The 13,431-nt window shown below is 41.8% G+C and overlaps 1 protein-coding gene and 1 pseudogene across 2 annotated transcripts in view; both read right to left on the minus strand.

The window, feature by feature from the left end:
• RAB2B (RAB2B, member RAS oncogene family) overlaps nt 1-13,322 on the minus strand; it is a 25,754-nt gene extending 12,432 nt beyond the window's left edge. For both annotated transcript variants that reach the window (XR_001601823.2, XM_007537008.3), the window contains exons 1-4: nt 13,146-13,322; nt 12,804-12,875; nt 7,527-7,594; nt 243-325 (exon numbers count right to left, since the gene is read on the minus strand). Coding sequence is in view for 1 of the 2 variants with exons in the window: in XM_007537008.3 (XP_007537070.1) it covers nt 243-325; nt 7,527-7,594; nt 12,804-12,875; nt 13,146-13,191 (269 nt within the window). In the remaining variant the exon portion in view is untranslated. The remainder of the gene's footprint in view (nt 1-242; nt 326-7,526; nt 7,595-12,803; nt 12,876-13,145) is intronic.
• LOC132533490 (microtubule-associated proteins 1A/1B light chain 3B-like) lies at nt 8,213-11,359 on the minus strand (annotated as a pseudogene).
• Nucleotides 13,323-13,431: the final 109 nt, after the last annotated feature.

Consider the following 13,431-nt stretch of genomic DNA (forward strand, 5'->3'; position numbering starts at 1 on the left):
AGGCTCTGGATCGAGGAGGGTGGGAAGAGGGGGAGGTGTTCATGCCCTGGAACATGATGGAAAAGGAGGATTTAGGTGGGGGATTAAGGTGTTATGCGGAAAACTGAGAAATGTTACACATGTAAGCAACTACTGTATTTTACTGTCTACCATAACCATTATCCACCCCCAATAAGGAATAAATCAATAAATATGAAAAGTATAGGGGAGAGTTTCCCTCCCACCCATCTGCTGTGACTCACCTTGTGATGTCATACACCAGCAGCGCTCCGGCAGCTCCCCTGTAGTAGGAACGGGTGATGGAACGGAAGGACTCTTGCCCTGCCTTTCCCACCAACATGGCAACAAAAAGATCCCAACAAAACCGTGTTATTGCCAGAGAATTGGCTTGATTACATGCCACTATAACTAACACAACGGGTTAAATTCACTTAAGAACAGAGAATTTATTAAGAACACGACTGCTCAGGAGAAAAAGTTTGATGGGAAATAACATTTTTCAATGAATGCAAATGATATTTTGGAAGGGTCAATCTGCTGAATGGTTAGCATGTCTAACTCTTAGTTACTAAGTGCCAGGATCTCAGTCAGCGTGGCACAGACATTCCCATAGATTTTCCCACTACCTCCCTGAAGAGAATGACAGGAAATAGAATAAGAAACACAGATTACACTGTATTTTCAATCCTAAGTAGATCACATTCCTTTTCTCTCTGTTCCTACTCCTTTATTTGGAGAGCATGACCTTAGAATTTCAATATTCTGTCTAGTGGAGATTTTATTCTATTTGATTAGTGCATAAAATTAGATTTAAGACATTTCAACCGGGCATATGCTAACTGATTATTTCACTCACAGTAGAAGAACTACCAAGATATCCCTTGCTGGGATATTGTCATGAGTAATAGGAGAAAGGAACAGGGATAATTCAGGACAGAATTTTCCTTAAAAAAAAGAAAAAAAGTAGGGAGTCGGGCGGTAGCGCAGCGGGTTAAGCGCAGGTGGCGCAAAGCACAAGGACCAACATAAGGATCCTGGTTCAAGCCCCCAGCTCCCCACCTGCAGGGGAGTCGCTTCATAGGTGGTGAAGCAGGTCTGCAAGTGTCTGTCTTTCTCTCCTCCTCTCTGTCTTCCCCTCCTCTCTCCATTTCTCTCTGTCCTATCCAACAACGACGACATCAATAACAACAATAACGACAACAATAAAACAACAAGGGCAACAAAAGGGAATAAATAAAATAAATATAAAAAAAGTAAAAAAAATCCCTAGTCTAGTCTCAATCCAAACTGAGACAAGGTACTAAATTTGTAACTGGGAGTATGTCTCAACAAGTAGAATGCAGGACTTGTATGTGTGAAGTGGCCCGAGATCATCTGTGGCACCATGGATGCCAGAGTGGTGTTTGGATTTACTTCACCCACACATTTTTTTTTTTTTTTTTTACCAGAGCTCTGCTCTACTCTGGTTTATGGTGATGCTGGAGATTTAACCTGGGACCTTTGATAGTTGAGGTATGAGAGACTTTTTTGCATAAGCATTCTGCTATCTAGCTAGCCCTGTTGTTGTTGAGATTTTTTTAAAGTATTTATTTATTCCCTTCTGTTGCCCTTTTTAAAAATTTTTATAGTTATTATTATTGTTGTTATTGATGTCCTCTTTGTTGGATAGGACAGAGAGAAATGGAGAGAGGAGGGGAAGACAGAGAGGGGGAGAGAAAGATAGACACCTGCAGACCTGCTTCACCACTTGTGAAGTGGCTCCCCTGCAGGTGGGGAGCCGGGGGCTCGAACCAGGATTCTTACGCCGGTCCTTGCACTTTGTGCCATGTGCACTTAACCCACTGCTCTACCACCTGACTCCCAATATTTTTATTTTACTAGCACTATACAGTTCTGGCCTACAGCAATGCCAGGGATTTAATCTGGAACTTTGGAAACTTGAGCATAAGAGCCTTTCATTTCGTTTTATTTTTACTTATTTATTTTGGATAGAGATATAGAAATTGAGAGGTAACGGAGAGGACAAGAGGAAGAGAGGTAAGGGAGATATATGCAGCACTATTCCACTCATGAAGTTTCCCCCTAAAGTTGAGGATTGGCAGCTTGGACCTACCTCCTTGTGCAAACTAATGTGTACACTCAACCAAGTATGTCACCACCCAGCCCATAAGTAAATGATATAAGAAGTCTGAAAAAACATAAAATTTTACTTATAACTTAACAGTTTACTAGTGATTAGTGATTACCATGTTTTTTTTTTCCTTTTCCCTTTTTTTTTTTAAGATACTTTTTTTTCTTTTTCTTTTCTTTTCTTTTTTTTTTTTTTGTGCCTCCGGGATTATCACTAGGGCTTGGTGCCTGCACTATGAATCCACTGCTCCTGGAGGCCATTTTCCCTGTTTTGTTACCCTTGTTGTTGCACTTGTTGTAGTTGTTGTTATTGTTGTTGGATAGGACAGACAGAAATGGAGAGAGGAGGGGAAGACAGAGAGGGAGAGAGAAAGATAGACACCTGCAGACCTGCTTCACCACCTGTGAAGCAACTCCCCTGAAGGTGGAGAGCCGGGGGATAGAACAGGGATCCTTAGGCCGGCCCTTGCACTTTGGGCCACGTGGGCTTAACCTGCTGTGCTACCACCTAACTCCCTTAGATACTTATTTTATTAGTAAAAGACAAGGAGGTGGCTGAGAGTGGTGCATTCAATTGGTTGCACACGTTACCATCCACAAGGGTTCAGGTTCAATCTTCCAGTGCCCTTGCGGGGGGGGGGGGGGGGGTAGGCTCATGAGCAATAAAGCAGGCCTACAGGTGTCTCTCCCTCTTTACCTCCCCCTTCCATCTCAGTTTCTGTCTCTATTCAGTAAGTAGATAAATAAATAAATAGAAAATGAAAGACAAGGAGCCTGGACAGAGTCCTACTCTAGCATATGTGGTGCTGGGGATTTAGCAAAGGGCTCTCCCCATGCAAGTCTTGTATTCTACCTGCTGAACCTCCAGCTGATACTTTTTCTTTCTTGATGGGATAGCGGGGTTTTGTTTGTTTTCCTCACAAGAGGCAAAAGATTAATTTAAATACTGAACTGGAAAGCTAGCTCACTTGGTAATTTCTGTTTTACGACGGTCTCTTACTATCTCTCTCTGTCTCTTGTATTCTCTCTCACTCTACATACATACATACATATGGGGGACATGAATACCCTGGGTACTGAATCTATCCTAGCCTGTTAGGGAAGTCCTTACATTTTTTGAATCATTTATCGTCATATCACTATATAGGTTCATAAGCTGGAATTTAAATGGTAGGAAGACTAAGGTGTGGCATGGAAAATAAAGTTTTTCAGAGTATAAAAACAGTAAAGAGTGAAGATACTTCTAATAAACAAATGGAGGAAATGAGACTCAAATGAGTAGGTCAGTAATGTGTCATTAAGGTCTGTAAATGCTGACTCCACAATATAAACTTAGGATATTAGTAGTACTGCTACCACAAAAGTTTGTTCTCTTAACCATAATATATTATAATGTAAACCCAATTTGAAACTGAGAAGAGTTCTAGCACACTAATTCAGAGCTTGCTTTTCCAGCAACAGCCAAGAACCTCTTTCTACATGAAGCATACATATTTATCAGTAACTGTATACTTGAGAGGATATCAGAATTCAAAATAATTCTAAAGAATTTTGTTGGTGATATTAATAATGCCCTAAAATTTAAAATAGATCTTATCTCTCCAAGATTTTACTTAATGACTTAAACAATATTTATTTATTGATGAGAGAACAAGTAAACAAGAGATCCAGAGCATCACTCTGGCACATATGGTGCTGGGGATAGAACTCAGTACTCTATGCCTATGAGTTGAATGGATTATTATTATTATTATCATCATTATCATTTATTGGATAGAGACAGAGAAACTGAGAGGGCAGTTCACAGTTAGAGCCCCCAGCTCCCCACCTGCAGGGGAGTCGCTTCACAAGTGGTGAAGCAGGTCTGCAGGTGTCTATCTTTTTCTCCCCGTCTTCCCCCCCTCTCCATTTCTCTCTGTCCTATCCAATAACAATGACATCAATAACAACAATACTAATTATAACAATAAAACAACAAGGGCAACAAAAGGGAATAACTAAATAAATAAAAAATTAAAAATAATAAAATGCTTTTGAGAGACGCTACCATGATACCAAGCAGACTTCCCTGGGCAGACAACTCCACCAATGTGTCCTGGAGCCCCACTTCCCTAGAGCCCTGCCCCACTAGAGAAAGAGAGAGACAGGCTGGGAGTATGGATTGACCTGTCAATGCCCATGTTCAGTGGGGAAGCAATTACAGAAGCCAGACCTTCCACCTTCTGCACCCCATAATGACCCTGGGTCCATACTACCAGAGGGTTAAAGAATAGGAAAGCTATCAGGGGAGGGGATGGGATACAGAGTTCTGGTGGTGGGAACTGTGTGGAATTGTACCCCTCTTATCCTATGGTCCTGTTAGTGTTTCCACTTTATGAATAAAATTTTTTTTAAAAAAATGCTTTTGAAAACCAAGTCACTCAACTTTATCTCACTCAAATTCATGAATCAAAGTCTGTGAGTGAGTCAACTTTAAATTGTGAATCATTTGAGGGTCCAGAGAGTGGAGCATGTGATAAGAGTACATATGTTGCAATGTACAAGGATCCTGGTTCAAGCCCCTAAACTCCACCTGCAGGGGAGGAAGCTTTACAAGAAATAAGGCAAGGGCAGGGGTAGACATCATAATGGTTATGCAAAGGGTCTCTCAGGCCTGAGGCTCCAAGGTCCCATGTTCAATCCTCCACACCACCATAAGCCAGAGCTGATCAGTGCTCTGATAAAGGAAGAAAGGGAAGAAAGAACTAGAGAGAGAAAATATGAAGAGAAAAGAAAAGGGAAAGAGAGACACAAGGAGGACTATAGGGGTCTTTCTCTCTCTCCTTATCTCCTTCTCCCCTTTCAACTTCTGTTCTCTATCCAAGATAATTTTTTTTTAAGTGAGCTACTTAATTTGATCTGATCTGCATCAACCTAAAATATTCTTGTCCAGTTTTTAAAAAGTGTATATATGAAACAGCTAAGAAGCAAGATGGAAGTATGACATTACGTGCTGTGGCCCCGGAGGTGGCAGAGTAGTCTAAGCACTGGATTCTCAAGTGTGACGTCTCAAGCTTGGTCCTTGGCATTACATGTGCCAGAGAGATGCTGTGGTTCTCTTTATCTCTCCTCCGCATCCTCTTTCATGAATGAATCCTTTAAAAAAAACTACTGTGTGCTGTTTCTAGATCGAAGAGCTTCACTTTTGTGCTGAGGAGATAGCTTAGATTGGGCACAAAAGTTGTATTTCCGAGGTCACAGAAGTCAAATGTTCAATCTTCAGCACTAACTTTTGTCAGAGCTATACAGTGACCTGGTACCCACCCCCACCTATATATATATATTTAAGTTTCACTTCTTAGTTCTGAGAGGAAACAAAATCAAATAGTGAGAAGTAAACATAAGAAGGAAGAAACTTCATGTGAGTATTAGGAAGTGTTTGCTAGTTCCCATTAATTTAGACTAAAGGCTAAGGTATTTTTCTATGAAGAAAGGTACAAGCCAAATGAGACAATGTACAAGAAAACAATCTCAAGGAAACAAAATTACACTAAACTGAAGTGAACTTTGGCAGCACTAGTATGTATAACTATGACCGAGCTCTGCTAGGCAGATATGTCAGAACAATTCTCAAAGAGCAGCCTTCGAGGAGGCTTGGTGGATAAAACACTGGACTCATAGGCATAGAGTGCCGAGTTCCATCCCCAGCACCACATGTGCCAGAGTGATGTTCTGGTCCTCTTGTTTGCTTGTTCTCTCATCAATAAATACATAATTTTTAAAATTCTCAATAGCGCATAAAGATGCAGTAAATGAGAAAATTCAGTAAAATTCTGCAATGGTAAAAAAACTGGAAACAACCAAAATTTCCATCAAAAGGAGGATGGTTAAATATGTTGTTCATGGTATAGACCATGACATTTAGACATTTCATTCTGAGCAATGGTTACAAGGAATAAGAAACATCTATATTTGTTAAAGCCCGAGTTATGGTTTGAGGTAACAGCAAACAGCTTTCATGCCTGAGGCTCTGAGTTCCCAGGTTCAATTCCGGGCACCACCATGTGCCAGAGCTGAGCAGTGTTGTGGTATAATAATAATAATAATAATAATAATAATAATAATAATAATAATATCAACAACAACAGCAATAACAACAATAACAATAATATAAAAACAAGTTGCTATAGCTTGCTTTACTTTGATATAACTCTATACATGAAACAATAAACACAATATCAAAACTACATACTTACATATATTTATATTTATCTATCTAGATGCAAATAAACAATCTGAAAGTATAAACACTAAATAATTAGTAGTAGTCCTAAGACATAGAGAAGAGATATTCATGTGTAAAGAAGAGATTAACCTTTCAATTTACCTACTTACACTGTTTGCTTTTCCTTCTCTTTTTTAAAATAATGAACGGTATATTTTTATTATTTTTTATTAGACAGAGACAGAGAGACAGTGAGAGGGGAGGGGGAGGTAGACAGGAAAAGAGACAGAGAGACACCTGCAGCCCTGCTCCTCCACTTGTGGTGTGCACTGAACCAGGTGTGCCACCACCTGGCCCCTCTTTTTCAATAGTCATAAAGTAGAATTGTAGTAGAAAAAGTACTGGCTAGATTAGAAAACAAATGGACTCAAAACTAGATACCAGAGCCACATTAGCAGTGTTCGTGAATTAGTAACGTGGGCGCTTTAATGCCAAACCTCTGTGGTGGCTGGCGCCCTCTGAGACTGTCAGACACGTATGAATATTGCTGGCTCTTATTTTTATTAGAACAAGCTCATATATTGCAGGAAACAATTAGAACAAAACAAATATGAGCAGGAAAAAGGGCTCAGCCGGTAGAGCACTAGACTTGAGTGCCTGAGGTTCTGTGTTCAATCCCTGGCACTATATGTAGTGGAGTAGTGCTCTGGTTTCTGGTTTCTCTCCCTTTCTCTGTCTCATGTCAAGCTGTCTCTCTCTCTCTCTCAAACACACACACACTCTCTCTCTCTCTCACACACACACACATAATAAATAATTAAATTTTAAAAGGGGCATTTCAAATTTATTTTTAATTATTTTGATTATATTAACTGATTTATTGGGTAGAGTCAGCCAGAATTCAAGAGGAAAGAAGGGGTAGGGAGAGACAGCGGGACACCTGCAGCACTGCTTCACCACTTGTGAAGCTTTTCTCCTGCAAGTGGGGTGCGGGGGCTTGAACCTTTGTAACATGTGCACTCAACCAGGTGCATTCAGAATTTGTAACTAACAGATAGTATACCTGATTTCCCTCCCCTACTCTCATCTCCAGCATCAGCCCCAAGCCTTACAAGCCATTTTCCTGTAGATTAGCTTCTACTAGTTATATCTGGATTATGATCAGGGATGAAATGGTTTTCTCCTCTCTCACCGTATCCCAGACTTGCAGTTTGATTTGTTTTCCATCAATGTTGACCATACGGGCCCCAAACTCCACACCTGTCAGTGAAGATCAAGAGAAAGAATGTGATTCTCATAAAGAACAGCCATGCGAGTGAGAAGTTCATACTTTTCCTCAGGTGCTAATGATTCATCCTCGGTCTGCACTCACTGTTACTGCTGCCACCTTACTCCAATTCTATATGCCCCGACACTTCATTTTCCTTCTAGAATTAAAAAGCACAGAGTCAGGGAGTTTGGTTCCTAAGGCAGAGCCATCAACCATCAAGCATTTTGTGTTTGAGCTCCAGGTCCAACTGCTGACACTGAATGAGAGCAGCCGGGACAGAGAGAAATGGAGCACCGCAGGTGTCAGAGTACTGATTCAGTCCCTTTCGCTCACGAAGATGTTTGCCAAACTGGGCTAGGGTGGCTCAGCTATCGAGCAAATGAGTGAGGCCCTGGATTTGACACCTGGCATTACATTTAAAACAAAAAAAATTGAAACGAAACACTGTGTTCTAGATGATCATGAACTCAGGAACACAAGCCAAAAAAAAGCATGTATGAGAAGAAAAATAACTAAGGAGTCATATCAAAAGGTAAACAAATGTTTAGCAATGTCAGTGAATGCTTGAATTACATATACATTTAAATGTGTAACTTAAAAGGTTTTTCCATTGTTTTCTAGTTCTTGAGTTGAAACTATATTTTTTCTTGAATTCTGAGCCTTATTTTCATTGACACAAGAGTATTAAAAAGTAGGTTCTCAAGAAAGACACATTTCAGATCTCCATTTTTTTTTCCCCTAGAGTTCATCAGAAAATACCCACCCCCAGGAGTATAACTAACAGTCACAATATAGTTTCTGGCTTATCTAGCATTCATCTTTTTCCCAGGTAATGTCAGGACAAAACTTATAAATCAATGGCCACTAATATTAAAAATACTTTGTCATAGATCAACCTGTCCCACTTTTGGAAGGGAGGGCTGTCAGGAATTGAACCCAGAGCCTCATATATGGGAGGCATGTGCGTTACCACTCAGCTACATGCCCAGCACTTTCTATTTTTTTTTAATATTTTATTTATTTATTCCCTTTTGTTGCCCTTGTTGTTTTATTGTTGTAGTTATTATTGTTGTTGTCGTTGTTGGATAGGACAGAGAGAAACGGAGAGAGGAGGGGAAGACAGAGAGGGGGAGAGAAAGATAGACACCTGCAGACCTGCTTCACCACCTGTGAAGCGACTCCCCTGCAGGTGGGGAGCCGGGGTTCGAACCGGGATCCTTATGCCGGGTCCTTGTGCTTTGCGCCACCTGCGCTTAACCCGCTGCGCTACAGCCCGACTCCCAGCACTTTCTATTTTTATACAGTTCTTGACCCACAACATGAGGAATTTTTATCTCTAAGTAAGAAAGTACTCGTCTAACTTCTGCTAAAGGGCTGATATCCACTTGTTCAGAAACCCCATGCTTAATATATCCAGAAGCTCGCTCTCAATCTGATGCTGCTACAGTCAATAAGAAAACTACAAAAAATACATCTTACTATTCTAAACTGCAGTATCCAGAGTAGTGACAGGAGCTCACTTGGACAGTACACATGCTTTGCCATGGGCACAACCCAGCTTCGAGCCTAACCCCTAGCACTAAGGGAAGCTTTAGCACTATGGTGTCTCTCTATATATATTTGAAAAAGCTTAACTGAAGCAGAGACACTCCAGTGATCACCTCTTTCCTTCTTTCTTTCTCTCTCTCTCCCTCTCCCTCTCCCTCTCTCTCTCTCTCACACACACACACACACCAGCAGTGATAGTCACTGAAAAAAGAGCTGTCTACTTTTCCCACCCTGTGAAACAAAAATCTCAAAAGAAATGCAAGTACAATGGGAAAGAAAGCTTGCTCAGTGACAGAGCACAGGACTTGCAAGTGACATCCAAAGTGCAAGTGGTGCTCTGGCTCTCTCACACTAAAATAAAGACATCTTGGGAGCCAGGTGGTGGTGCACCCAGTTAAGCGCACACATTACAGTGCACAAGGACCCAGGTTCAAGCCCCTGGTTCCCACCTACAGGGGGGAAGCTTCACAAGTGGTGAAACAGAGCTGCAGGTGTCTCTCTGTCTCTCTCCTCTATCTGCCCCCACCTCAATTTCTGCCTATATCCAATAATATTTGAATAAATAAATATAATTGAACAAAAAAGAAATCTTACAGTTCTGGATGTGGCACAATGGATATAGCACAGGACTCTTAAGCATGAGGTCCCAAGTTCAAGTCCCAGCATCACAAGCAATCAGACTGATTCTCTGGTTAGCTCTCTCAAAATAAGTAAAACAGATAATCTTTAAAAATACATGAAAATCTTTAAACCTGGAATTAAAAAGTAAGACTATGCCATGAAGGATGATAAATGACATAGTGGGGGTTGTATTGTTAAATGGGAAACTGGGGAATGTTATGCATGTACAAACTATTGTATTTACTGTTGAATGTAAAACATTAATTCCCCAATAAAGAAATTTTAAAAAAAGTAAGACTATCTTCTTTAATGCAACTTCCACTAGTTGTACACTCAAAGACTCACGTTGTGCACATAGACTCTAACTGTTCTGTTTATCTACATTTTTATTCCTTTACTTTAAAACTTATCATTTGCTCCCACTACCTTTAGGTCCTAGAAAACCTGCTTACCTAACTGATTCTCTAGCTTTCTTTTTTGTTTTTTGTTTTTTTCCCTGACAACTTAGAATGCAAAGTATATTATTTTTCAATTTGTAAATTTGAAAACAAGAAGCTTAAGTTAAAAAATATAGTTTTCGAAAGCTTAATATATGTTAATAAAGCTCAGTGTTCTTGCTTAAAAGACAAAATAACTTCCTAAACTCCTAAGCAGGAACAATTCTGTTTTGATGTTCTAATGTTAGATGAACTAATCGATCTCAGCTGACGACATCCTTCAATTTTTTTTTTTCCCTCTTAGTAAATGCTTTAAAAAAAAAATGCAACATAGGGGCTGGGTGGTGGTGTGCCTGGTTGAGTGCAGATGCTACAGTGTGCAAGGACCCAGGTTCGAGCCCCCAGTCCTCACCTGTAGGGGGAAAGCTTCACCAGTGGTGAAACAGGGCTGCAGGTGTCTCTCTCTCTCCCTCACTGTCACAGCCTTCCCTCTCCATTTCTGGCTGTCTCTATCTAATAAATAAAGATTTTTTTTTTTTTAAATTGCAGCATAGATGTATTTTTCTAGGCTCACACTGACAATTTCCCAAATGTTTCCTGAGGGGCATATATCATATCCCAGAATCCACCTTCATGCTGCTCCCTTTCATAAACTTCAGAAACTGGCACACTCACCAGGCTGTGTCCACTGACTAACAGAAGTAAGGCTTGATTGGCATTGACCTGCAAGTGCCTCCTAATTATCGTGACCAGTTCACTCATGTTGATATGATCAGGTACAAGCAATTTGGTTATGTCCAGGGCAGAGAGTACTTCTCACCCTTGTATTTTTCTATCATCACGGAGAATTAATGGTGGTGTGCTGCTGTGGGCTAAGTTGAACATCTACTCTTTGTTCAGAAGTGTGATGATGATTGAAGGTCTTCTCTGACGGCATGGCACAGGAGGTTGGAGAGGGGATGCCGAGGATGTGAAAAGCTCCAGGCAGCAGCTCTGGCTTTTTTTTTTTTACTTAATTTTTTATTTAAGAAAGGATTAATGAACAAAAACATAAGGTAGGAGGGGTACAACTCCACACAATTCCCACCACCCAATCTCCATAACCCACCCCCTCCCATGATAGCTTTCCCATTCTCTAGCCCTCTGGGAGCATGGACCCAGGGTCATTGAGGGTTGCAGAAGGTGGAAGGTCTGGCTTCTGTAATTGCTTCCCCGCTGAACATGGGCGTTGACTGGTCGGTCCATACTCCCAGTCTGCCTCTCTCTTTCCCTAGTAGGGTGGGTCTCTGGGGAAGCTGAGCTCCAGGACACATTGGTGGGGTCTTCAATCCAGGGAAGCCCGGCCAGCATCCTGGTGGCATCTGGAACTGTTTCCAGAAGATGTGATTGGAGCTCACGCAGCTAGCGGCTTCTCAGTCCGCCATCTTCCGGGAACCTTTTTTTTTTAGCTTTATTTCTTGTTGCTCTATCCACCAGTCTTCCATGTTCCCATCACTATATTAAGTTACTTTCAGTTCTCCAAAAGTCACTTTATCTCTGTCATGTCAGAGCACCACCATAAGCCAGAGCTGAATAGTGCTCTGGTTAAAAAAAAAAATCTAGTAAAAAAAAGAAAGTTGTGTGGTACGACAGGTGGTGCAGTGGCTAAAGCACTGGACTCTCAAACATGAGGTCCTGAGTTCAATCCCCGGCAGTACATGTGCCAGAGTGATGTCTGGTTCTTTCTCTCTCCTATCTTTTTCATTAATAAATAAATAAAATCTTAAAAAAAAAGTTGTTAGTTTCATCTACCTTTTTTATTTTCCATCTGCCTTAAGTCTAGAATGACTCTTCAATTTTCTTCTTTCTCTTCTACAGACACACAAATTCAGCTGTTGGCAGTCCAGGAGGTGGCACAGTGGGTAAAGCATTGGACTCGTAAGTATGAGAGGTTTGAAGTTCAGTCCTTGGCAGTGTATGTGCTAGAGTGATGCTCTGCTTCTCTTTCTCCTACTCCTCTCTCTCTAGTTAATAAATGAGTAAAATCATTTTTAAAATTTACCTGTTGATTACTCTCAACAACAGATGCAAAGTTTGCTCTAACTAACCACCAAGCAGGGAGATTTTTTTTTTCTCTAATAAGTAGTTTTACTTTTTGTGGGATTCTCCACACACATTTTATAAATGCTATTTGGAAGCGGGAAAAAATCCTTTTGCTATTAACCCATACCTCACACCTATCTCCCAATACTCCTTTCTTTCTTTCTTTCTTTCTTTCTTTTTTAAACAGTACATTATCCTTTTACTTTAAAACTTCAGTATCACTCTGTATTGAGGTAATGCTCAGATACTAACTTCTTGTCAGGGGGGTGTATTCCCGTATTTCCCCAAGAAAATTTGCAGCCCCCAGGTTACTTCTCAGTTAATGAACTTCCCACGACTCTCCACGTGTCAGCACCTGCTTAACCACTTTTCCTGTAACAGGACTTCGGATTCGTTTGAAAGTAGCGACAGGTTAACTTTTCCCTTTAAACCATGAAGACTGCTCAACTTCCCACGGATCTAGGGTTTTTTTAATAAATTATTATTATTTGTAACGGGTAGATGCACTTACCAATCGTGAGGTCGTGGACAGGCTGGAAGCGCTTGTCTGTAAACTGCAGGAGGAGACATGACTTCCCCACACCTGGAAGACAAGGCTGGGCTGCAGCTGTCAGCGGCCCGCCCACCCCGCGGGGGAGCCCAGCGCCTTCGAGCCCCGCCCCCGCCCGCCATGCCCCGCCCCGCCCGCCATGCCCCGCCCCCGCCCGCCATGCCCCGCCCCGCCCGCCATGCCCCGCCCCCGCCCGCTCTTCTCTCCCTCCCCCAGGCCCCCAAGAGCAACCCCGCCCCTTGAGGCCCCATATAAGCGCTTCCGATCTCCGCCCCAAGCTTGAAGACAGTCGCTCAGGGTTACCTGTGTCCCCAATGATGATGTACTTGAAGAGATAAGCGTAAGTCATGGCCCCGTTGCCTCCGGATTCCGGGTTCGCCCCGACTTCACTTACCTCCTGCCTCTCTAGCCTCAGCTCAACCTACCGATCTTGGCCTCTCTAGCTCAGATCTCGTCTCTATTGCTCTCCCCAGGAGCCCCTCCCCCCCAGTTCCGAGCGACGGCAACGCTCGCACAGACCCCGCCTCCGGGAACGCCTCGAACACTTCCACATGCCATTATCCCACCAACCGCCAGGGGGCAACAACTA

Source organism: Erinaceus europaeus, chromosome 16 (assembly GCF_950295315.1).
Source record: "Erinaceus europaeus chromosome 16, mEriEur2.1, whole genome shotgun sequence".
NCBI classification, from domain to species: domain Eukaryota; kingdom Metazoa; phylum Chordata; class Mammalia; order Eulipotyphla; family Erinaceidae; genus Erinaceus; species Erinaceus europaeus.